Source organism: Octodon degus, unplaced genomic scaffold, assembly GCF_000260255.1.
Source record: "Octodon degus isolate 3935 unplaced genomic scaffold, OctDeg1.0 scaffold00030, whole genome shotgun sequence".
In the NCBI taxonomy this organism is placed as follows: Eukaryota; Metazoa; Chordata; class Mammalia; order Rodentia; family Octodontidae; genus Octodon; species Octodon degus.
This window is the reverse complement of record NW_004524606.1, coordinates 19,582,788-19,607,543: the sequence shown is the minus strand read 5'-3', so window position 1 is coordinate 19,607,543 and position 24,756 is coordinate 19,582,788. Positions and strand designations below refer to the sequence as shown.

The window sequence follows — 24,756 nt, the reverse complement described above, 5'->3', positions numbered from 1 at the left end:
TCCTCCTGATGAGCCAAGAGGTTCAATGAGATGATCTTCAAGGTTTTGTTTTCTTCTGACCTCTATACCTTGAACATGTAAAGTGGATCTTCAAAGGGTTCCAGAAGATCTGGCTCCTTGGCTAAACTCCTGGCCACTAACAATGAAATAAGAGTATTTGCTGCTCACATACACTGGGATGGCTGATGGACCAGTGAGATGCTGCACTGTACTGGGTCATCTGGAGACCAGAGACATTGGTAAGATAAGATTCTTGGAAAGTCACCATCTTGAACATGTTACATTGCCCAAAGGAGTTTGTTGGGCTTTCTGAATCTTTGCTCCAACACTGATACTTGTGTATTTCCTCATTAACACAACAGAACATCCTCCCTTACCTCCAAGAGCCTGGACACAGAGTTGATGCTTGCTCATGTTCTAAGAAAAATGCAAGTGACACAAAATTTACCCCTAAGTTTACCACATGGGGGTGAACATGCAACAATTAAAACTCCATTTTGGCCACTGAAAGGTGGACAAGTGACACAATCTCTCTGAGCATTACTGCCTGTTTTTAAAGTGTCTAGCTCACAGAGTATTAGTGAGACTTTCACTTTGCTGTTTAAAATGCAGAGCTGATCACAGTGCTTCCCTGGGTGAAACTGTAATGGCTCCCCATCACCAGGAGAATGAAGTCCAAATCTCTCCCCAGGTTGAGGCCCAAACTGTGCGCAGCCCAGGCAGTCTTGTCTCCTGGGGATAGCAGGTGTCCTTGCTAGCTAACTCAGCTCCAGCTACGCAGGTCTTTCTCGAGCTTCACCCCTCTCTTGGAAGCTTCCTTCCCCAAGTCTGGCAAGCTCCTTTCACCCTACCTTGTTTTTTCTGCCTCATTTCTGTGTTCTTAGTTACTGTTTCTTCACAACAAGCCTTCTAGGACACTATAACCTATAGCAAGTCCCTCTGCTGGACTTTTTTTTTTTTTTTTTTTTATAATGCCACCTACTGATCCTGGTACGTTGGCCAAAACTTATAATGAATAAGATTTATTTATGTGGATTTTCTCAATGTTTGCCTTTCTGCCAAGATTCAAGCACAAATCATGGGCATCTTTGGATATTAACCACCTAATGCAAGACCTAGTATACAGCAGGTTCTCACATTCTTATTTCTAAGATGAATGAATGCATGCCTGGTGCAACACATTCCACACAGAAGGCCTCAATACTGAAGGCCTGTGCATTGAAGCCTCGCCTCTTCTGTGCCCTGAGCTATTTGCTTTTACCTCAATCTGGGCTGTGTGCTTGGCATAGAATTCCAGAGCTTCATCTCCATCCACTTGGCCACCAGGTTTCAACATGGTCTGGAGTTCTTTGTTATGCCGAGCCAGCTAGAACACAAGCACAGAAATACAGGAGGTCAACATCTTTTGTAACAGGAAGACATAAGCTTCTTTCTGAATTTTAAAAATGCAAAATAACCAACAGCAAGCTGAAGTGCAAGGGTGCCAAAGTGCTACCTTCCATCTAGGTGTGTTTTGCCCAGAGGCTATTTTGGGAGCATGGGAGAAAAGAATAGCGAGCTTGCAGCCCCGTGCAGTGTCTCTTTCTCCTGATTTCTTTAGCCAGGCAGGAGTTAGATGGGGCTTTCTGTACAGCCCCATGGAGCCTACATTTGAAATGTCCAGAAGCTCTGTCACAGGCTAGATGCTAACATCGGGGAGATGCAGGAAGGAGACTGATAATGTGGCTGAAGATAGGAGGATCTACCAGCCTCAGGGTCCATACTGTCACGTTTTATACTCAGATCCTCTACCCGATGGGTTGAAAGGACAGGAAATATAGTCTCCAGCTAAAGAACAGTCTTCCCAGAACCACCAGAGAACTCTGGGCACCTCAGCATCCAATAAGAGGTATTATCTCCAGAAACCCAGCTAATAGGAAAGAGAATTAAGAAATATTTTAATGTCAAAACATAAACTATCACTGTATCTCCAAAAAGATAAACAAAAGGAAGTCATAATGACACATTCCCAGAGACTTCCAAATGTCACAATCCAGGAAGCTCAAGTTCAGGTTTTTTTTAGCTTCTTAAGAGAGACTCTTTAGTATCTGCCAAAAGCCTAAGATGCAAACATCTTCAAAGTCATAAAGCATCTAAGTGTCACCGCACAGGGGTGGATGCTTTTAAGAGGCATGGGGATTTCCAAGTATTGGACCCCAAGTATCTAACCCCATTGCAGTGAGGAACGAAAAAGTCCTGGAACTCAGCCTCTTGGGTCAGCTGCCAAATGCACATGCACATCATTAAGTTCATGAGGACCAACAGCCCCAGGTAAAAGTCTTCAGGAAGCAGCCTGAGCCTTGCAGGTAGCAGAGACAGGAATGAGCTCAGAGAGAGAGAGAGGTACCTGATGAGCTAGTATGTAGATGTTGTGCCCCACATTCCTGGGAGAGGCAGCTCCATCCTCACCATTTTCTCCATCCTCAAATTCTACTTCACCTTGCATGTAGGCTTTTTTGATCACTTCCACCTGCAAGGCGGGCCAAGAGAACAAGTTCTTTTCAAGGGAGATCCACAAAGCTGGGTGTGGTGCAAATACCTGTAATCCCAGCACTCTGAAAGGCTAGGGCAGGGGGACTGAAAGTCTGAAGCCTAAGCAACTTAGTGAGAACTTGTCTCAAAATTTAAGAAGAACTGGAAATGTAGCTCAATGCAAAGTCCCTTGATTCAAACTTCAGTATCACCAAGGTGTGGAGGGCAGGCAGGAGAGCCAAGGTGACCCACAGAAAACAGGCATCCACAGCCGGGCAGACACCCTTCATGGAACTCAACACTCCTTCCTCTGAGGCTTGGACTCAGCCTCAGAATCCTTTTTAACACTGCCACAAGCATTTGACACAAGGCAACTTCTACTGACATGAGAAAGGAAACTCACTTACTCTGCTTAGAAAGAAAGACATTTTGTGGCAGGTTTATATCCTTCTACTTTAGAAGGGAGAAATGGCTACAAGGTTAAAAAAATACCTTGAAAAGGCAAAATATAATATAAATAAAGGATAGACACCAGAATTTTCCTATCTTCACCTCTAGCCCTTATCATTTCAGGAAAAACTAATGAGAAATCCATTTGCTTTTAAAAGGGCTGATGAAACTTTTTTTCTAACTTGAAATGTTCCTCATGCCCCAAAGCTCACTCCACATGAAAATAATAGCATTAACTAATACCATCCACTGAGCACTCGCAGTGTGCCAAGCACCATGCTTAGAGTTTTAGCATAGTATTCAGCGTTATTTTATGAGGAAACAGAGATCCCATTTTTTATGGATGAGAGAATATACTCAGAGATAAAAGAACATTGCTAAAGTCACAGTTAATGAGCTGGGACTTGACCTGAGCCATTACTCTTCACAGCTGCGTGACTGTGCCCCTGAGGACCTGCACACTAGGCTCATCTCGCGCTTCCGGCACACTTCGCAGAGCATCTCTGCGCCTGTCCTACTGTGCTTTCGCACTCCAGCCTCCTGCGAGCAGGGCCAGGTCATCTGTATCAGAATCCCTCTTCTAGTGCCCAGCACGATGCGCTGGACAAAGGAGGGACTAACCAGTATTTATTCAACAAACATATTCAGAATTTAGCCAATTAAAGAGTAAGAACAAAAATACCTGTAAACCCTAAGTTATACTAAATTTTAGCCATTTTCTTGGATGATTCAGAAGGCGTTCCACCTCCTGCACTCTCACAAGGCCATTACTTGGGGTTATCTCTCATTGCCCAAGACCAAGCATGGAGAGAGCTGGGCACGCTCAGGACTGCCAGGTCAGCCACTGGAATATAACCTTGGGGACAGGAGCCTTCTCCTCTGAGCTTGCTTTCTTGCTCGTTCTGTTAATACCAGGCTGAAGAGACAACACACTGCACAGGGTCTGGGGCCAGAATACCAACACAGATGCGTGCACACTTACACGTACATGCATGCACATGCCTTGCTATTTGGATTCTTAGAACATCTTTTATTCCAGGAAAACTTTGACTCTTTCCATCAGCCAAAAGAATATTTTCTAACCACAAGGTGGCAACCCAGGAGCTGGTGGTAGTCACAGCACTAGGTCCTGGCCTTTCCCTTACCTGAGATAGGCCAGGAGACCCAGAGCACCTTCCTTACTGATGGGAACAAGAATGCGGTCTCAGCAGTGCTGCCAATTCTACCCCATATTTACAAAACCTGGGCTCTCCTGCCACCCCAATTACATAAGTCATTATGTAAACTCACAGAGGAGTCCCATCTTGGGCTGAGAACTCACCGTCTAACCTCAGAGATTAAAGAGCTTGGCTGCTGTGACTTTATTTAAAGGGATATATAAAGGGACTTTGGTCTGAGCTCAAGTGCACACTGAGGTCACCAGGAGGCAGAAATGTTTTAATGCCCTCATTGAAGTTCCTCAGTTACAGTTTCTTAGCATGGGGGATAAGTCCACATCGGCAGCTCTGCCTTCAACTCACATCACCGTCTCTGAACACTCCTTGCCTCACAGTTTGCAGCACCAACACCAAGCTGGATATCACAGCCTATTGTGAATCTCACCCCTTGAAAATAGACCAGATCATGTTTTCTTTACAGGAAACAAAAAAACAAAACAAAACAAAACAAAAAAAAATCACCCAGCAACCAGAGAACATTCTTCTGTTCTCCCAGCTACTGGAACCAAGAACAGATGTAAACTCCAGCACTGGACAAAGATGTGGCAAAAATACTAGCAATAAATGAGGAGTAAGAAGGAAACGGGCATCAGTATGAGGACTTTTCACGTGCCAGGCGCCATGCTAAGGGCTTAGATGTGACTTTTCTCACCTGATCTTTGAAACAACACTTTGGCCTAGGTAACGCTAGCTTTCTTTCTAGGCCTCAGGAGAGGGCCACTCAGAGAGGTCAAGTGACTGCCCAAGGTAGCACAGCAGAAAGTGCAGAACTACAGAGTTGCACATACCATCCTCCACAAGGTAGAAAGGGCAAGGACACTCCATACGTAGTTTGTGCTCAGAGGAGAGGGCAAAATACCACCCATCCCCTGTCATACCTCTCTCCAGTCAGAGGCTTGGATTACATATTTTCTTTATACTTAAGATTCGGGGAATCTTGGAGAAAGCTCAAGTGTGCCACTCTGCTACTCTCCCCTGATTTCACACTCATGTTCCTGGGTGCCATGGTCGGGGATCAGGCGCCCAACTCACCAGCTCCTTTGGCCTCATGTTGTAAAGAATCCGCTCAGCATTTTCACTGTCATGCCTGCTTTCCATAATGGCCAGGAGCAGCTTCGAAGCATTGTTCTAATGAGAGAAAAGAAGAGAGAGAAGTGGAGAGGGGCCACCTGGGCAGATGTCTAACTGTACCTGCCCAGCTATGCAGGTGTGCACCCTGGCTGACAATCAGGCATTTTAGCCAAGGTCAAGTGCATCGCAGACTACTTATGCCAGGCAGAGGATGCGCTGCTCAGACCCCAGAAATATGTGCTTACGATCTGATTTGAACATACGTTAGCTAGCAAACACTGGAAATTTAACACAGGTGTTTATGGGTATGACTGTTCCTTAGTATCTGTGGAGAATTGATTCCAGGACCCCATTGGCTCTAAAATCCACAGATAACTCAAGGCTTTTATACAAAATAGCAGAGTATTAGCATATAACCTACACACATCTTTCTGTATACTTCATCTCTACATTATTTATAATAAGCATAACATGAAAGGGTAAATAGTTATCATAATATTGCATTGTTAAGCAATAATGATGAGGAAAAAAGTCTGTACATGTCCAGTAGAGACACATTTTTTTCGGAGTATTTTTGATCTGGCCATTGATTAAATCCCCAGATACTCAACATGTAGACACAGAGCCTGACATACGCTGTCACACTCAAGATGATGGTGCTGGAAAAGGGCATACTGTGCGCAGACTCATGCTGCCCTTATGTTTCTAGGGGCTGACACTCAGCGTGGGATGGTGTGCCTACACCAATGCCAATAGCCTTACAGGCCAGAGACACAAGCCATACAGGCAGGCAATTTTCCCTTTCTTACAACTTTCCTATCATCAGAATGCCTAACACTACCTGGTACTAATTAACAAAATGATCCAAAGAAATGCCACATGCCGGCCAAGCCATAATTTCCCATTATATTAAAAATGTTCATGTGTCCACACTCTGAATATCTTGGCTTCATCTCATTTGAGGCTCCTAGACCTGCAATAATTTGTATGCTTTCCAGTGTATAAGATTCCTAAGCTTGGGGGCAGGGAGATAGCTCAGTAGAATAAGCACTTGCCTGTAAGTGCAAAGTCCTGAGTTCAATCCCCAGTACCAAAAAAACAAAGGAAAAAAAAAAGATTCCTAAGCTTGTGTGTGTGTGTGTGTGTGTGTGTGTGTGTGTGTTTAGGGGTCATCTTTTCCTTCCAGTCAGGTTCCTGTGCTATCACAGGAGAGATTGTTTCTACAATAACCCTCAGACTGTGGGTTAGCTGGAAGTATCACTGAAGTGCTGCTGAGGAGCATGTGAATGACTGCAGCCATTTTTGATGGTCATCATGTACTTTCTGAAAATGCTAGTCAGGTATATGGGTCTGAATGATGTTAAATCTAAAACAAGATTTGTCAAAAGGAGTTAAAAACAGCAAAAAAAAATCTATTTAAACCATATACCCAAATCAACTATTAGTTTGGATTCTCAATTCTAAGTGCTAGAAGAAAAGTAAAAATAACTGTGCCATTCTTCTGGGCTTCTCTGTTAACTTCCGCAAGGCCAGTCTTTCCTGAGACACTGTTCACACACTACACACAGTTCCGTTCTTTAGCTGACTCCTGCAGCTCTATGCGCTTTCTGATATGATAAAGGGCTTGCTGCTGCGTGTGGACGTCAGACAGAGGACAGAGCCCCACGTGCCCAGTGGGAGGAGCCACAGTGAAAATGTGTGCAGTTGTCACCATGTTCTACGGTGGGCTGCAAGTTTACCTCTCAGAATTGAATTTTTTGACTCTTTGAGAACCTTTGGCTGCCCTTAACAAGAGGAAAGTTTTCTTCCTGAAGATCCAAGCCACTAGGCACCCTTGAAGTCACTCCTTTCACTCCACACAGTTGTTCCAGTATTTACTGGGAACCAGCAGGCAGTGCAGCTGCCCCATCAGTCATCTGAAGTCCTCCATCCACAACTCCCAGAAACTTGTCAGGCACCTGTAGGCCCATTCTTAACTGTCTTCATTTTAAATTCACATTAACTAAGTCACTAACACAGCAGAAAAAGGTTTTCAGTTAAGTAAAAAAAGACTTTGTGAGAAAGTTTAGTTATACTATTTGTCACCTGATTCATTCCCTTCTTGGGGGTTAGATTTAGGTACCACAGTGGGAATGGTATTTCCATTCCCTGTCTCTTCCTGACTTTCAGAATTGAGCTCTTGGTCTTCAGATGCTATTGAACTTGCTCCTCGGCTGAGTGTCAAGTACTCATTCCTTGTGACCTAACAGTCAAAAAGCATGTATCCTATCCCAAGGCCCTTATATGGAAAGACTAAAGGTCTACAGTTTAGTCAGAACCTTAACTTGGGTCATCCCTTTAGGTTAACAGGGCCATCTTTAATATTTAATTCCACAACACTGACCATGTCCCATGCCAAGCCAAAACAGAAAAGTGACCATACCCAAATACCACCATCTCTTGCTTTCAGTCCCTACTTGCCTTCAGTTCTAACACAAGGTCCATCCGCTTCTTTCCCAGAGGATTGATGTCATTGAGGATCAGGGCTGTGATGATATCGATGCCATTGGACTCATGAGTGGCTATGCAATTCTGAGCAAATAAACACACAAACATTTACACAAATGCGGGTCATAAATCAGAAGTCAAAGGCCAACAGGCTGAAATGCTATTTCAACACAATGTTTGCCACTCCCAGAAGTATCTCTAGGGGAGAGCAGCAATTTTCCGTGAGAAAGTGGTAAAAATAAAAGACAGATGAAAATCTCTAGTTTCAGAATTAACAGTAAACAGTAGGAAAGTCCCCATGCACGGTAACTGATAAATTGGTTGCGTCTAATCCAAATAGTGCAGCACAGTTGGCTTTTGTTCTTAAAGGAAAATATGGTGTATGACTGATACCAGGGCCTGAGCCCTTTTTCCCCTTTAGAAGTGTGTTCCATTCTCTCTACATCACTCGTGTTGCGTATTTCATACTTTTGATTAAAGTTTAAGCTTGGAAAGCAAGCTTCTGGTTTAATTCATAAAATATCGAAATTAATCAGCTTTTCCTGGATAAAACTGTATTTGTAGCACAATCCATTTCACAGAAGAAAAGTCAAACTTGTAAAGAAATGTACTTACATGTCAAAACCTTTCCCTTAATTTTTTATATTTCTTTGTTCCCTTTCTTTATACTGTAGCTAGTCTTATACTACCTGCTTAGTGAGGAAACAAGAGGAAAGAGGGTCTAAAAACACTGTCCTCATTTTATTTAGGCAATCAAGATCAGGATTTTTCATAGGCAGTGAGTTGTCTCTTGTAAGGGGTCCTAGTTCCCAAAGGAATCTGCTACGTCATATGCTCCCTATTTTCTGGGTTTAGAATTGATCACTTTTAAGCCTTGCCCTACCCCCTCTACCTAGGAAGCACCATTTGGAGATAAAAATTGTACCCATCCTAGTGCTAAAGCTGAAACTTACAAAAATCTTCCAAGATGTCATGTAAGAACAATGATTCCACTCAAGAAAATTTTTATCTAGAACATATAAAGAAGGTTTTCTAAGAAACCAGCCTCCCAAAATTCAAAGAGCCCATCAAAAAATGGGAATTTGAGATGAATGTACACTTTTCAGATGAAGAAATACAAATGGCAAATATATGAAAAAAATGTTCAGCAACATTGGTCATTTGAGATATGCAAATTGAAACAACGCTGCAATTCCATCTAACCCCGGAAAGAATGGCTATCATCAAGAAATCCATCAATAACAAATGCTGGATAGGCTGTGGGAAAAAGGAACCTATCTCCACTATTGGTAGGAGTGCATACTGGTACAAACACTATGGAAATCAGTGTGGAGATTTCTCACCAAGCTAGGATTAGAGGTCCCATTCAACCCAGCTATTTCCCTTCTGGGTATTTTTCCAGAAGAAATGAAAACATCACACTATGGTGATAATATGTGCGCCTACATTTATAGCAGTGCAGTCTGTTATAGCTAAATCTTGAAACAATCCAAATGTCCATCAGCTGACAAATGGATAACAAAATGGGGTATTTTTATATAATGGGGTATTACTCAGCTATAAAGAAAGATAAACTCGAGCTTTTATAGGTAAATGGATGCAACTACATACCACACTCATAATTGAAATAAATCAGACTCACTTATGTAAACATAATATTGTCTCCCTAGTGTAAGAAACTGAAAGAGTAAACAAAATCTGAAAAGTATAATAAATATTGTGAAAGGGAAAGAAACTGATCAAAAGGAAAGAACTGCTGTGATGGAAAGGAGAAAAGAAAAAGAAACAGAAAAACAAAAACAAAAAGAAAGAGACATACACACACATACACACAACATGATAGATAGCTGATAACTGTACTACTAATTTATATTGGTTTATTAAAAGGAATAGCTAATGCTTAATTTTTTATTGATTTTTAAACGACTTTTGCATGCTTATATGTGGTAATCTGAACAAGTACTTTGAAGATAATAATTTGCTGTGTAACAACCATTGTTGATTCCCTATCATCTTGCTTTGAAATTAATGTATCTTTTTTATTTATTATTATTATTATTTTTTTTTTGGTGGAACCGGGGATCGAACTCAGGCCCTTGCGCTTGCCAGGGAAGCGCTTATTCCACTGAGCCATCTCCCTGGCCCCAGTGTATCATTTTAAATGGTTTTTTAATTCTCTTTAAAATAAAAAAAAATTAAAAATATTTGGTCTTCCACAAATGGTATTCTTGGGAGACCAAAGTCAAGAATATATGGTCTTTTTCCCGTAAGACTCCATGTTAAAATCTTAATTACTAATGTTATGTCTGTTTCATAACAGGGATATTTTTATATAATGGAGTATTACTCAGTTATAAAGAAAGATAAAAGAAGCAAGTTTTTTCTCTCAAAGTTGATTCTACTCAGTCTCAATCAAGTAATCACATTTTGATCTTCCCTTGTATTTAGTGCTATTTTCTGGTGTTAAATATTACTCCTGCCTTGTTGTCCACCTCTACCTGATATTCAAGCCAAGTCAAATCAAACACAACTAAACCAAGCCAAACAAAGAGGCCAAGGTCAATCCCTGCAATGCCCTTCATTAGTTAAAGTTCAGAAGTGTGACGAAGTACCATGCTAACCTTTCAACTGCTACAAAAAGGCCTCCAGTCCTATTGACCCCCTGGGCCAAAAGGCATATGCAGTATAACTTCTGGACAGCCTCTTGTCAAATTTATAAAATGATAAAAATGTTTCCCATCCCCAAATGCAAACAAAATTACCTGGTTCTCATGGCAAGGGCCTTGACAGTACTCGGTCAGACTTTCCAGGGTCTGGTTGATCAGAGCTACATTCTTTTCATTTATATACAGTCCGAGAAGACCAAGGCCTCCAGTTGTGCTTCCGCAGATACAGTCCAGGAACTGCAGTGTCTCACACACCAAGTTGTAGTTAGTCTTGTTATTTTGGCAACGAAGAAAGTTCTGCAATTGGGCAATTCCCAAGTGTGGAGACCAAAGACAGAGAGAAGAAGGAAAGGTCATTTGTGCAGCCACCTTGATGATCTCTAGCTGGTCAGTGCTCTGGGCTGATCATTAATTATCAGATGCATCACAGGACAGGACAAAACAGAAGACAGAGCCCCCAAGGTAGTCAACCCTTGGCTATAGCACTGTGTGTAATCGCAACAGTGAAGAATTGAAAAAAATCTAAATGGCCATCGAGAGGGGTACTTAAAAACCTATAGTTTGATACTCTTATTTAATATTATAAATTAGGAATATTGAGTAGATCATTATGTGCCTGTATGGAATGATCTCTTTAGAGTTACTTTAAAAAGGCAAATAGATAAACATGAGATAGAAGCTGCCATTTAATTGGATGTGCCAATTCAAACATTAGAGATATAGTTCTCTGTGGACAGAACAGAGAACTACTTATTTTCATTTGAATCTTTATAAAAAGAATATATTCACATATTCTTTGTAAAATGAACACATTTGTTCTTTTTTTAAAAGTATTTAGCACAGGGTATACAGGGTCTCACTATATAGACTGGATTTATAGTGATCCTGTTTTTCAGCCTCCCACGCACTGGGATTAAAGGCGCACACTACCACGCCCAGTATCAATCTCCATTTCAGCATGCCCTGGGGGTGGGGCTGGCATGGCAAGCTGAGGATGGAACCCCGGGCCCCTGCATCTGCCTAAGCAAGTGCTTTAATCCTCTGAGCTATCTGGCTGGACTTTATGAAAACATTTGTGGATGCACAGATTAAAAGCTGGTAACCAAATTTAACAATGATTATCCATTAAATTAACTCCCAAACTCCCAACTTAACCTATGTCAATAACAACTGTTCACCTCTAAGGGGAGTTAAGAAAGGACAGATGAGTTGGGATGGTGGAATTTCCTACAGTGGTGACTACTTTTCTCAGGATCACAGGAAGACACAGAGGGTGGTTTCACAGCCACTACTCCCTTCTCTGTCTGGCTCCTGAGAAGAACACTCTCTTGGGGCTGTCTGAGGGCTCCCCATGGAAGAGGTGAATGCTCAGAACCCTTGTTCACAGCAAGGCTCCTAAGCCCTGCCTCCATCCAAATTCCAGTCACTCCTCCAACCACACTCCTCCTATGAGCCTGACCCAACAGTCCCAGGGGATCCCTTGCTGAGTGGCAATGTCTTTGCTCTGGCTTGCGCTCTCTACTCAGTGACACCATCACTCTCACCAAGTCCCTTTCTACACAGTGACACCAGTGCTCCTGTCATGGCCTGCTCTGCAGTGACATCAATGCTCCTGCCAGGTCTCTCTCTCTCTCTCTTTTTTTTTTCTTGTGGAACCAGGGATTGAACTCAGACCTTTGTGCTTGCCAGGCAAATGCTTATTCTATTGAGCCATCTCCCCGGCCCCCAGGCCTCTTTCTGACCAGCAGCAATGAACTTCTTCCTGCTCTGTAAGCATTCCTCAGTCTCTACCTTCGGGAGTTTTTCCTCATGATTCACTCTGCCTGTTACACTCTCCTGGTCTCTCCCAGATTCCTCTTCCTTCAGGATAAGGTCTAGAGTTACCTCTCCTAGGAAGCCCTCTTTCATGCTGTAGGCCTGCTCTTCACATGGGGTCACCTCAGCCTATTTCTACCTCTCTGCTCTTCAAGCAGTGATGTGTCTCTGCTGATACTCATCCACCCCATGAGGAACCATGTTGACAATACTGGGTACCTGGTAGCTTAGCACAAGGGCTTGTGGGTATCAGGTAGTTCATAAACACTGGCTGAAATAATTTGAGATGGAGAAAAGGGAGCTGATACATCATTAGCTAATTGATATACTTCTTTCAAACCTCCCATGGAGGCCAGTTAGCTTCCCTTTGTTGAAAGTCTGTCCCATCTAATCTGGCTTATGCAGAGAATAGCCAGAATCTCTCCTTCTCTACCTCAGATCCATTTCCTCATGTGCTCTGCAAAAACAGACACATGTCTCTCACTGAGAGGCACACAAGGACTTTTTCAATGAACTGTTAGCACACACCACCCTGCCCGGCCCAGGCTGGAGAAAACCTGCTCTTTCTGTGGTCTTCCTGGGAGAGCCAAGGGTGGATTAAGTGGAGAAGGATAGGTGAAGGAAGTGAAGGACTTCAGCTGCGTGTGTGTGCAGACTCCAGTGGAGAGAGATCAGGCCTTGCATTCATTAACCCAGGCACAAAGCCAAGCTAGCTGCTTGGGGAGGGTTCAAAGCCACTCACAAACTAAGAATACTGTTTCCCATCAGGCTGCTGACTACTGTAAGCAAGGCTTGCTTAAGACAGCAACTGCCCATTTGGCTAAGTCAAATTTGGTGACTTTGTCCCTACTGAACATTTACCAACAGGAAAGTTGACGTTATAAATATGACAAAAATACTCTGGGCACAAACCCAGAGACTGCTGCTTCAGAAGGCAGATTCTCTTTTCTCTGTGAGCTGATCTGTACTTCTTTATACCAGGAAGCTGAAAATTACTTGTGAGAATGTCTTTTCCTCCCTCAGATCCAGGAGGAAACCCTGACCCAGTGGCCTACCATCTGTTCCAGAGCACTGCCAGCAGGATGGTATTCACAATAGTTGAATCTCATTTAAAATCATCATTTGAGAAATGGATTCCTGCAAATGTAATTTTACTGGAGCAGGCCATCACTCAGGCAAGCTTGATTTTGTGGGAGTTTTTAAAGATGATTCTAACCTATATCCTGAGCCACTGGTCCAGTTCACTGGCCTTCCCACTAGACCCTCTAGAAACCTGGGGATTCCTTGTGGTGAATCCTACCTTCTAGGACTCTGGATGAGGGGAAGAAAGCTCTGGTACTCTCTAGTTTCCATTCTGAACAGAGCAGCTTTGCCCTCATATGCTTAGCTTAGTACATTTCTGCATAAGATGTTCTTCAAACAAAGGATTCTGCAGCCAAAAGAGTGGGGGGACTAAAACCTCTGAATTGGGTAACTGCATGTAACTTCAAACGTTAAGCTGCTAGATCTTTTTCATATATGAAAATATCCTGCACATTACCCCCCCCCCCCCAGCACTGCTGCCCTTAGAATGAAGTTTTGGGAGGACTTCATTAAAGGGACCTTGAGAATTTTGTGAAGAGCTAAGGTTCAAAACTACACTTCTAAGAACTTCCAAATCAGAAACAGTGAACTTACACAATCAAAGCCTTACTCTACTCACACAGTGGCAGCAAAGTGGGTGTGCCAGGATGGAGGGAAGATGACAGGGGGGGAAGTCAGGCAGGTCCATGAGACTGGAACTACATGACGTGTGGGACATTAGCACTGCCCCTTGATGTGCAGGGAGAGCACTGCCAAGGCAGCCGGAGTCTGCTGAGCTCAGAACTCAGCAGACATCAGCTCCTCTGAAAGGCCTTCCTGTGCCCTCCACACTGTTTGGTTCCCCTCCTTTAAATACACAAAGCCCTGTGATAACATTATGTGGCATTCAGCATATCACACCATGATCCACAGTTGGCCCCAATGGCTCTGGCTCTCGATGCTCAGCTCTGATGGGTAAGGTCCTGCTACCACCTGCACCAGGATCCCATATGCTGATGTGAACAGGGTTAATGTCAGTGGCCAAAATGGACAGGAAGCAGAGTAGAGGAAGGGCTCCCATGTGTAGGAAGGGCACGCCATGGCCACACAGCATTGGGTCTGATGGGGTGTCTGTGGGTACCACCTTCATTTTAGGGTATGGCTCAGATCTGGCCAATTGATGGCCTCAGATCTTAGATGGCTTTTTAAATTCAGGCTTCTCAGACCAATTGGATTAAAAAATAACAACAGACCAAGAAGGTAATATTATAGATTCCTCCTGGTTCTATTTCATTGTTCTGCTTTACTATTTAACAATATAATTTACTGCTAGGCTGGTCCACACACAGATTCTGTGGTAGATTTTAAGTGATAGCAATGAAATGTGGCAATACCAAATGGTCCAGCCAGAGTTGTGAAGAACTGTGAAGTCACCCATCAGACAAAGTCAGGGACATAGTATTAAAAGGTGTACCTCCCCCTTGCCAGACATGGATTGGCAGTATTTCCCTTTTGAATTATCGCCATTCAAGCACACAAGACTACCAGTGCCAAAGTGCTTCTGTTAGGAAGAAACATTCCATGTTAGAGAGACTGCCTACATGTGTTTTCCTTGTCCATCCCTCCATTACTCTGGCAGAGGGCTGGTTTTCCCAGGTTCAAGAGTCAGGGCCAAACCAGACAGTGGCACAGGTCCCGGAGCTCCAGTGTGCTTCTCTCAGGTGAGGCTGGGTCCACAGATCTAGGCCTATCTAGTCTTTCCAGCTTCTGCTGCTAGAAACTTCATAAGATGGACAACATGTTACCTGTCATGGCAGCTGATCAACAGTATGACTCGGGCCAATCTCTGGCTCAAGTCCCATTTCTGTCCTCCCTAATCATATCCCTGGCACCTCACTTTCCTTATTGATAAACTATAACAAGTAGTTATATAAGGAACCCTTAGCATCTAGAATGTTGTAAGTGCTCAGTATACCGTGACTGCTGCTTTGATCCCCAAACAAGAAAATGAACAAAAATGTGTGAAATAATCAGTAAAGACTTCTGAGTAGACTTCAGACTTATGAGACTTTCCATGTAAAACACCAGAAAACAGGTACTTCAGTCAATCAAGAACTACAGTCATGCATTACTCAAGGATGGACATATGTTCTGAGAAATATGTTGCTGGATGATTTTGTCATGCTAATATCACAAAGCAAATTCACAAACCTAGATGGTACAGCTCACCACACTGAAGCGAGATGACATATGCTATCATATATGAATGCTACCACTGGTCAATAGGTCATTATGCTGTGCATGACTACCGTACTTAATTAGAACTTTCTGTGTAATTTTGAAAATCTAATGTATTTAATAATCCATTCAACTTCTGTGTGAGCTTGACATACTTCTATGTATGCCAAGCAGCAGCAAGCTACCAGACACATGTGTGTGCAGGCATCTATATACACTAAACAAGTACATAGAAAGCCCCCAGGGTGAGTGAAACTGATCCTTAGTCCTGTGACAGAAATACATCAGCTGTCTAGGTTTTTGTTCCAGACAACCATACTCTCATCTTCAACTCTAGCAATCTGGCCAAGGTGAGAGGAACTGAACTATCAGATGAAGCCAGTCCTGGAGCGTCCCCGCCCCTCACCTGCAGGTCTCGGTTGTGGTTTTCACACAGCAGCTGGAGGAAACGGAGGATGGGCTGCATGATGGTGATGACCACACTCATCTCCAGGTCATCTTTGGTCTTGTCAGTGGTGGCTTGAGTGCCTTCTCCCTGCTGATAGTGGTCATCAGGGTCAGCCTCCCTCCTGAAGGTGCTAAAAGCTTTTCTGGTGGCAGCAGATGCCTCTAGGAGCTGATCCCGGACCTCTTCAGTTATTTGTGTTGAGGGTTCTTTCGCTAGAACACAAACATGATAGTTAAGTTCACTGTATCTTCAGGAGCATCACTCAGCACAACAAAGACCAGCTTAGAAAAGAGATTCTAGCATTCAGTAGAGATCCACAAGCTGGCACAATACTGTAGGAAGTCACTCTCTCCTCTTGGTTCATAGGCAGGATGAAATTGGAGTCAAGCCCTGCCAGCTTGCTATGATTCTCACACTTCATCTAGTCCTATACTGTATTTTATAAGAAAATCCTTAGTATAGGCTCTGTTGACCTCATTAATTTAAGGCTCTAAGCCTCAGCTTCCTCCTCTGCAAAATGGGAGACCATCAGTGAATTCTATCTCTGAAAGGTTCCCAAGAGGCTTAATTAATACTAATTACCACTCTAATTATTGTTATTGTACTGATATGTGACTGACCCTTTGCAAAATGCCACGACATCATGAGTAAGCATCTTGTATGTACTATCTTGGCTGGTCCTCAGCATAACCCTGTGATACAACCATGGCTCTATAAACACAGACTCTGCCGCCAGATTTGCCTGGATTTGAATGCTAGCTCCACTGTTCTTCAGCTGCAAGACTGTAGTAAGTGATTTATCACATTGGTACTTCAGTTTCCTTGTGTAGAAACTAGAGATAACAATTAAACCTATTGTAATGGGTTAGCTTGAGCTTTAAACAAATTGATGCAGGTAAAAACCTTTGATCAGAGCCTTGCTATAGTTTGGTTCTGAAATGTATGCTGAAGGCCCCTGTGCCGAAGGTCTAGTCCCTCACTGTGGTAACAAAGGTCTAGGACAATCTTTGAGAGATGGAGCCCATGAGAGTCTTAGGTGGCTGAAGATGTCCCTTAAAAAGTGCTCTAGGAGGGACCAGGAGATAGCTCGGTGGTATATGTGCTCAGCGGTATAAGCGCCTGCCTGCCAGCACAAGGTCCCACATTCAATGCCCAGTACCACACACACAAAACATGCTGTGGGCCCTGATCTTTTCTGTCTTTCATGTTTCTTAGCCTTGAGGTGAGGGCTTTGCTCTGCACACACTCCCATCATGATGAGCTGCTTGGCACAGGACCAAAAGCCAACAGGCCCATTGATCATGGATTCAAACTTGTGAAACTGTGAGCCAAAATAAATCTTTCTCTTTGTAAATTGACATCTCAGGTATCTGTTACAGAGATTGAAAGCTAACACATACCTGATGCATACTAAGTATTTAGTAAATGTATTTGTTCTTATTTTTCTTTTCATTATCTGCATTGTAGATGAGTGGCTCTTAACCAGGGGTTCTGTTCTCTCCTCAGAGATAAGCGGGACTATCTGGAGACATTTTTGGTTCAGGGTAGAGATATGCAACTAACATCTAACTGCAAAGAGCCCACTTATGTTATTAAACATGCTACAGTGCACAGGACAAATCCTATGGCAACAGATTCTCCATATTTCAGCTGTGCTCAGTTGAGAAATCCAGCTTTAAACTTGTAAAATAATGCTCAGAGCATTTGATTAATTTGCTCCAGGCTGCTAGACTCCAAAACTTGTAGGTGGACCCATTCTTCACTACTTTTTTCTCTGCCAGTGAGTTCACAGATAATCCTCTTTATACTTCAGAAAATAAGGAGAAATTACTGCTAAATGACTGATACCAGTTTTTATTTTTATTCTAGGGAAGGCTCTACAGGGTGTAGAGGGTCTCACTACTAGATTGGACTTGTAGTGATCTGCCTGTTTACAGCCTCCCAAGAGCTGGGATTACAGGCATGTGCCACCATGCCCAGTCTCAATTGCCATCTCAGCATGCCTGGCCCCTGTGCCTACTTGTAAGCACTTTAATCCGCTGAGCTATTTGGCCGGCTCTGACAGATACCAGTTTTAAAGTACACTACCAATAAACTACATTTCTCTCCACTTTCTGTAAATGGAAATCACAAGAAAAGAATATTCAATAAAACCTAAGAATGTTCACTAACTTTTGAAACAAGAAGACTCCCTGAGTAGCAAGACTCAGCACACTGTGTAGACTCATTTACTAACCAGACTGGCCTTCTCTATGGAAGACCCTAGTCACAATGTAAATTGGAGCCTATAAGCAAAGAAGCATCCAGGAAAACACCACATTCCTCTGTGGTTCCCAGTCCGGCTAGCAGAAGATGAAGAAAAGCATTACCTTTTTTCCGAGATGGGGCATCTCTGTCTACCTCATCATCTTTCTTTTTGTTTCCCAAGTCACTGGTGTTCACAGTCACGGTTGCCTTAATTTCCTGCTGGGCCAGCTTCATTCGATCATAAAAGACCTTAAAGAACTTCTCCGATTTCTTATCTTCCGTCAGTCGGCAGAAAAAGGAGTGCTGCCAAAAGAAGAAAAAACCCATAGATTCTCAGGGCTGTGATAGACCAGGTACTGAACCCCACTTAAACACCCAAATGTAGTGGAGATCAGAGCCAGTTACAAATCTTACCAGGCTGGGTTGAGACTAAGGTTGACATGGCTCTGACCACCATGCTCTGGTGTCGAAGGCTGAAGGTTTCAGCACAGAACCTTTACAACAAATGTGAACAAAGCAGCCACATAGGCTGCAGAACTTGTAGAAGCCCAGATTTCAGCCAGCTAAGAATAACCCTTCCCTCCCCTGCACACACACAAAAAATTCCAAAATCAATGGAATGAGAGGGCTGGGAAGATAGCTCAGTGGCTTAAGTGCCTCCTTGGAAAGCCCAGGTCCAGAGTGCAGTCACCAGTATTAAAAACAAAACAAAACAAGAAAACAATTGAATGGGAAAGCTTGTTTAATTTTTTTGGATGCTAGGATCAAACCCAAGACCTTGACAATGCTAGACAAGTAAGTACTCTACCAATAAACTACATTTCCAGTCTTGGAAATATTTTGTGATGACTCAGGGTGGTCATGTGTTTGAGGAAGGACTTCCTTGTGCTCCCCTCCTGTCCAGAGCCTGATGAGTGACATGCAGATGAGTAAGGTGTGTCAAATGTCCACAAGGGTCACCAACAAAGTAAGGATGACCATCTGCAAGTCACACTGACACAGGGAAGTCAAAAGTGTTCAAGATGATATATGATTATGCTATAGAAGCTCAGACCTGGTGAAGGGGACATTGGACTTTATTGACTTCAAAATCTTTATGAAAAAAGTGATTTTCAAGTAAGACTTTAAAGGACAGATAAGGGTGGTTAGATAAACAAGCTCAAAATTAACAGGTAACTGCCTCGTGGAAACACATTTGGTTTTGGACCCATTGCAAGCAAGAGTATACATTGTTGATGTAAAAACACAATATGGAATCTCAACTTCATTTATGAGTATTTATTTCTTACCCCCTTGCATGTACCACACTGTTGTGAATTATTTACATAAAAATACAATACGGTAATTTCCAGAGAAACAAAACAAACTCCAAACAGTATATATGCTTCTCCCAAAAGATCTTTCTGCCAACTTCACATCCTCCCATTTGGAAAGATGGAAAGTTTCCCTTTACAGGGAAGCCCTAGGCTTCCAAATCTAGAAAGAACTACAATTCTACACCCTTCAGTGTCCCCATCTCTTCCCACTCTGGCCTATATTCACTTTGCAATGCTTGCTACACCTCCCTGGAGAGCTGTTATACTTTCTACCTGTCAATGTGTAACTGTAGTCACTTCAACACTTCTGCCCACTGGTCCACATGCCACATTAACAAAGATCTATCCCATTTGCCCACAGTGAATGTCTTGATTGTGTCCTTTCATCTCTCTCTTGCTGTTCTTAACTTCTGCTTGTTTCTTACACATAGCACAGAATCTATTCTTCCTACATGTGCTCTCTGATTCTATTTTTTATCCTCCATCTACTTCCAAATGCCCACAGACTTATCCCCAGATCCTTTACTGCTCAGCCTTATCATTCCATGTGTCACTGAGTCCTCTAAAACTCCCACCACTGAACCAAGTTTAAATCTTGAGTATCCTCCATTGTCCTTTACTGCCTTTGGTGTACTGTCAGGTTCCTCCCATTCCATCCATCCTTCCACCCACTATTGTGCACCTGTCATGAGTGCATTGTGTTGGGTAGAAGAGAAACAATGGTGAATGAAAAGGACCTGGACTCTCCTTTCATGGGACTGGCAGACTGGTGGAGAAAAGACACAGTGGTGATTTGACTGTCACCCTAATGACCATTTACTAAAACAGACTTTCATCCTTATGAAAGTGATCCAAGAGTCAGACAGGAAATAGCTCTATGGCAGATACTCAATGCCACTGCCCTCTTCAGTTGCTGTTCCTGGCTCTTTGCATGGCTAGGACCTTACCTTTTATTCTCACCACTAATGTCATCTCACCAATGAGGATAGCACTAAAGCAGCTCTCAGGCCAGTGGCTTATTCACATGCATTGTGAGCAATAGCACACCCTGAAATAACACTTGCCTTCACTGTTGGTCTCTAGGAGAGTGTAAACTCGATGAAGACAGGTGTCTCCCTGAGAGGTTGGCAGCTGCCTCCAGTACTCCTAGAAGGAGTACAACATGCAGCAAGAACTCCCTAATTACTTGGTTAAAAAGTCACTATAGCCAAACATTTTATGATTCCTCATAACTGGATCCCCTCCAATCAGAACCCTCTTCACTGCAATGGACCAGACAAAAATACAACCAAATAAATTAATTCTGGAAAACTGTTTTCAAAAATAAGAATTCAAGTTCCAAATGTTCACCTCTTTTACAGCCATATCCACAAACAAAATGAGACACATGAGAATGAACAATATAACTTATAGTTGTCTGACAACAGGCACTAGACTTTACACCAAGAGAAGCACAACATCTTCCCACATCCTGAGTCTTCCTTGACTCTATGGACCCTAAGGACAATTTATTTCAGTTGCTACCCCAGCAGGGAGACATCTTTAGAAGAATTTTGGGACAATCTGGTCATTTACCCAAATGAAAGCACTTTAATTAAAAATATATAAACAAATGAAGCCTTCTCAATCTGTGCCAGTACTAGGCAGCACACGCACAGCCTGCTGCAAATCACACTGCTTAACATCCAGCCAGTCAGTCCTACAGATGTTACCTGATTCCTTTAAGGCAAGGGAAGCTCTTGCAAAGGAGAAAACTGCAAGGGCCTGAGGATTTTGAGCTTCCGTATATGTTTCTGTAGTGGCCAGGATATTTAATTTGTATTATTTATCACTAGGCTGTCCATCCAAGACCTGAAGCAGATTTATCAAAAGAATGCGCTCAGTAAAACAGTATGATGGACAACAGATACAAGGAAGATACAAGAAAGCTTTAGAAAAACAAAATGAGAAAAGGATGATTATTGGAAGATGGGGGTAAAGAAATTCAGGGGAAACTGAGACTTGGCTCCAAGGACCTGTGTAATGAAAGGAGAGGGGTATCAGTTACAGGAAGGAGAAATACAATAAGCACTTCCAAGAAAGGAAGCTTTCTTAACAAAGGGGTCAGCGGGGCACACTTTCCTGTGACTGATGACCTGAACCCCAGATCCCTCACCCACTTGCTCTGTGACTATGGGCAAGCTGGCTGGCCTCCCTGAACTCACATGAAAGGGATGCCATGGCACAGGGCCTGACTGTCCTAGCTCTGTGTTCTACTGCTAGTATAGGAGATCAACAAGCAATGTCACAGTGGCAGCAGCTCTGTGAGCGGTGAAGGTGAGATGGCACAGCAGTGAGAATTCTGTTTCCAGGGTCACAAAGACCTGGGCTTTAGCTTCAGAACTTTACCAAGAAAGTGACAACACTTCTGCAACCCCACTCCTCTCACTGGTATAAGGACAACGCTTTGTGGTGGTCTAAAGCCCCAGTGAGATCACTACAGTCTGCTTACAAGGTGCTATGACTTCAAGGCAAACCTCCCTGTGCATCACCTACCATGACTCTGATGTGTAGTGATGATCAATACCCCTTTGTGAAAGTTGTGGGCATCCTAAAGATAGTGTTCATTAGCTGGTCTAGTACAGCCCAGGGACATTCAAACTCACTGTGAAAAATGTAATCTCATCACGATGCCCAGGTGGAGAGTGAGGCAAGGTGAGCAGAGCAAGAGGTCAGGCCTCAGCTTGAGCCCAGTAAAGGTAGCTGGGAAGGAAGGCAACTGGGCTCCAGAAATAAAGCAGCCGGACTCTATAAGGAGAAGTGAACACCAAGGGCCACCTCATGGGTGAAGAACTAAGAAGTTTTCTCCAAAGAAGAAAGGGGTGGCACAAGAGGGCCCCCAAGCAGAGCTTTTGTTATAGCCTACGGCTATGGGAGGTGTTCACAAGCTCCTCTCAGGTGCCTGGTGCCTCTTCAACTCAGAGAGATCAGGCCCTCCAGAGTCTATGGATCCATTCTTTAAACTTTTCTGCAATAAACTGCTCTTGGCCCTTGGGGAAGAAGGGAGAAGCACCTTCCTCAGGGCTATCACTCCAGGTATGACTAAGGACAGAGCAGGCAGGTACCTGTGGCCTCCAGCCCTTAGCTCCATCTGGCTGCCTGCTCATTCCCTCCCTGAACCAATTCCTACCCAAGGCCCCTCCCCCAAACCCAAAAGCCAAAAGTCAGAGATAAGACTTTCCACATTTTTCATTCCACCCCACTTGGCAGGTGTGAGGGCAATCTGGCCCAGAGCAGGCAAAGTTAACTGACTAATAGCAAGAGATATCAAAAGGACAGCTGCCTCAAGACACAAGATGGGAAGAGACTACAAAGGGGATGGAGAGAACTTTGCAGAGTGAAGGAAAAGTCTCCCTTGAGGTGGTAGCAGTCATTTCTGACAAAGGTCAGAAAAATGGCCACTCAGGATGTCCTTAATTTAATCCCTAGAATCTGGTGAGTGCTGTCACCTTACATAGTAGAGTAGAATTCACCTCTTATGCCAGAGCAGACATAGAGCACTAGATAAAATCAAGGATGCTAATTAGTCAAATTTAAACTAAGGAGATAATCGTGGATTATTCAAGGTAATTACAAGAGGCCTGAAAACTGGAAGAGGAAGGCAGGAGAGGATAACAGAAGCAATGTAAGGACTCTGATTCTTACTGATAAATATGAAGATGAAGGAGGGGGCCATGAGCCAAGGAATGTGGGCGGTCTTTATGAGCTGCAACACCTAGAGAGTAGATGCTCTCCTGGAGTTTCTAGAAAGGAACACAGTCTGACCGACTCCTTGATATGAGTCAAGTAAGACTTGTGCTGAACTTATAAGACAATAAACCTGGTAACTTGAAGTCAATGTGGCAACTGTTCACAGCAGCCACAGAGCACAATTATTTTTTTCCATAATTTTATTGAGAAACAAATAGCAATGAGACAGTTTCAAACCAAATTGGTAGGACAGTTTCAATAATTAACACATTGCATACATTCTTCCTTGTAGTTAATTGCTGTACAAGATGCAGACATGATATTCTATTTACAAACACCATTAGAACAAATCACTCTATTCATTAAGAGAATGTAACTATATATCTATCCTAACCACTATGAATACACAGATACAAAATGGACATTCATCTGTATCCTCTTTTTCTGTTAAGTTCCATCATTTAAATATTATAGGTGTATAAACTCAGCAAAATATTCTAAATGAGTCCAGTAGCCCATAATAGTATTGGGTCTTCTGCTTCACTGTCAATGTCAGAAATTGTTGCCCTGAGTCCCCTACAGCTCAACATCACATCATGGCTTTACTTCTTATATTTCGTTTTTATACTTTCCTTCTGGATGGTTAAGACCAAGGTAAAGCAGGACCTATGCAACAAGAGTTGTAGCTTTTGGGTCTGAGAAGGTCAGTGACATCCCCTCAGGATTTATCCTGAGATCCTGTACCTCAGATTGTAGAACCTTTGTCAGTGTCAGCCATGTGGACGAGTCACGGCCATTGCTTGGCCAATGTGCACAGAGCACAATTATAATAGGTATAAAAACATTTGTCAAATTTAATCAAGTGCTGTTCTTAAAATCTGTGCATTTATGGTATGTGAACTATAGTACAATGTAAAGAAAGCAGAAAAAAGAAACTCTGCTTTGCTTCTAGAAAGTTAGAGAACTACATAAAGCTGTGACACACAAGGGGCCACCCTCAGAAGCTGCCTTGCCACCCCAGGGAATAGCATCTGCCTGCTGACCTTCCTCACCCTACTATTATCTCCAGATCACATTTGATTCCCAAGCCCTTTTCATAGATGCTGTCTCATCAGCGTCTGAGAAGATCGCCAAGATAGATACCATCATTCATAAACCCGTCACATTACAGATGAGAGAGCTGGGATCAGGGGAAGCCAGTGGCTTGTGGCAGAGTCCCAAGAAATCCTCTACCTCCCCACCTGCATTTTTAACCCATATGAGGATGACCAGCCTCACAGGCCAGACAGGAACAAAAGGGTGGTAAAATGAAGGAAACAAAGCTGGCACAGGGGCAGGGACAGGGGCAGATCTCTACTGCCAGTCCCAGACACCCCTGACAGCAACTCTTGTGCAGGACATGCTTGAGGGAAGGAAGTGGGGTGAGGGGTGGGGTGAGGAAGTGACCGCTGGCCCTGGCTATCTCAAGAGCAGTGATGGGAGGGGAAGCAGGCATTACT

The 24,756-nt window shown here is 43.2% G+C and overlaps 1 protein-coding gene across 1 annotated transcript in view; it reads right to left on the bottom strand.

Moving 5' to 3' along the window:
* The window catches only part of Itpr1 (inositol 1,4,5-trisphosphate receptor type 1), a 381,954-nt gene that overhangs the window by 58,915 nt on the left and 298,283 nt on the right, over positions 1 to 24,756 (bottom strand). The window contains exons 44-50 of the mRNA XM_023713283.1: positions 18,335 to 18,515; positions 15,924 to 16,177; positions 10,499 to 10,699; positions 7,710 to 7,820; positions 5,211 to 5,306; positions 2,387 to 2,509; positions 1,262 to 1,366 (exon numbers count right to left, since the gene is read on the bottom strand). Of these exons, the coding sequence (XP_023569051.1) occupies positions 1,262 to 1,366; positions 2,387 to 2,509; positions 5,211 to 5,306; positions 7,710 to 7,820; positions 10,499 to 10,699; positions 15,924 to 16,177; positions 18,335 to 18,515 (1,071 nt within the window). The remainder of the gene's footprint in view (positions 1 to 1,261; positions 1,367 to 2,386; positions 2,510 to 5,210; positions 5,307 to 7,709; positions 7,821 to 10,498; positions 10,700 to 15,923; positions 16,178 to 18,334; positions 18,516 to 24,756) is intronic.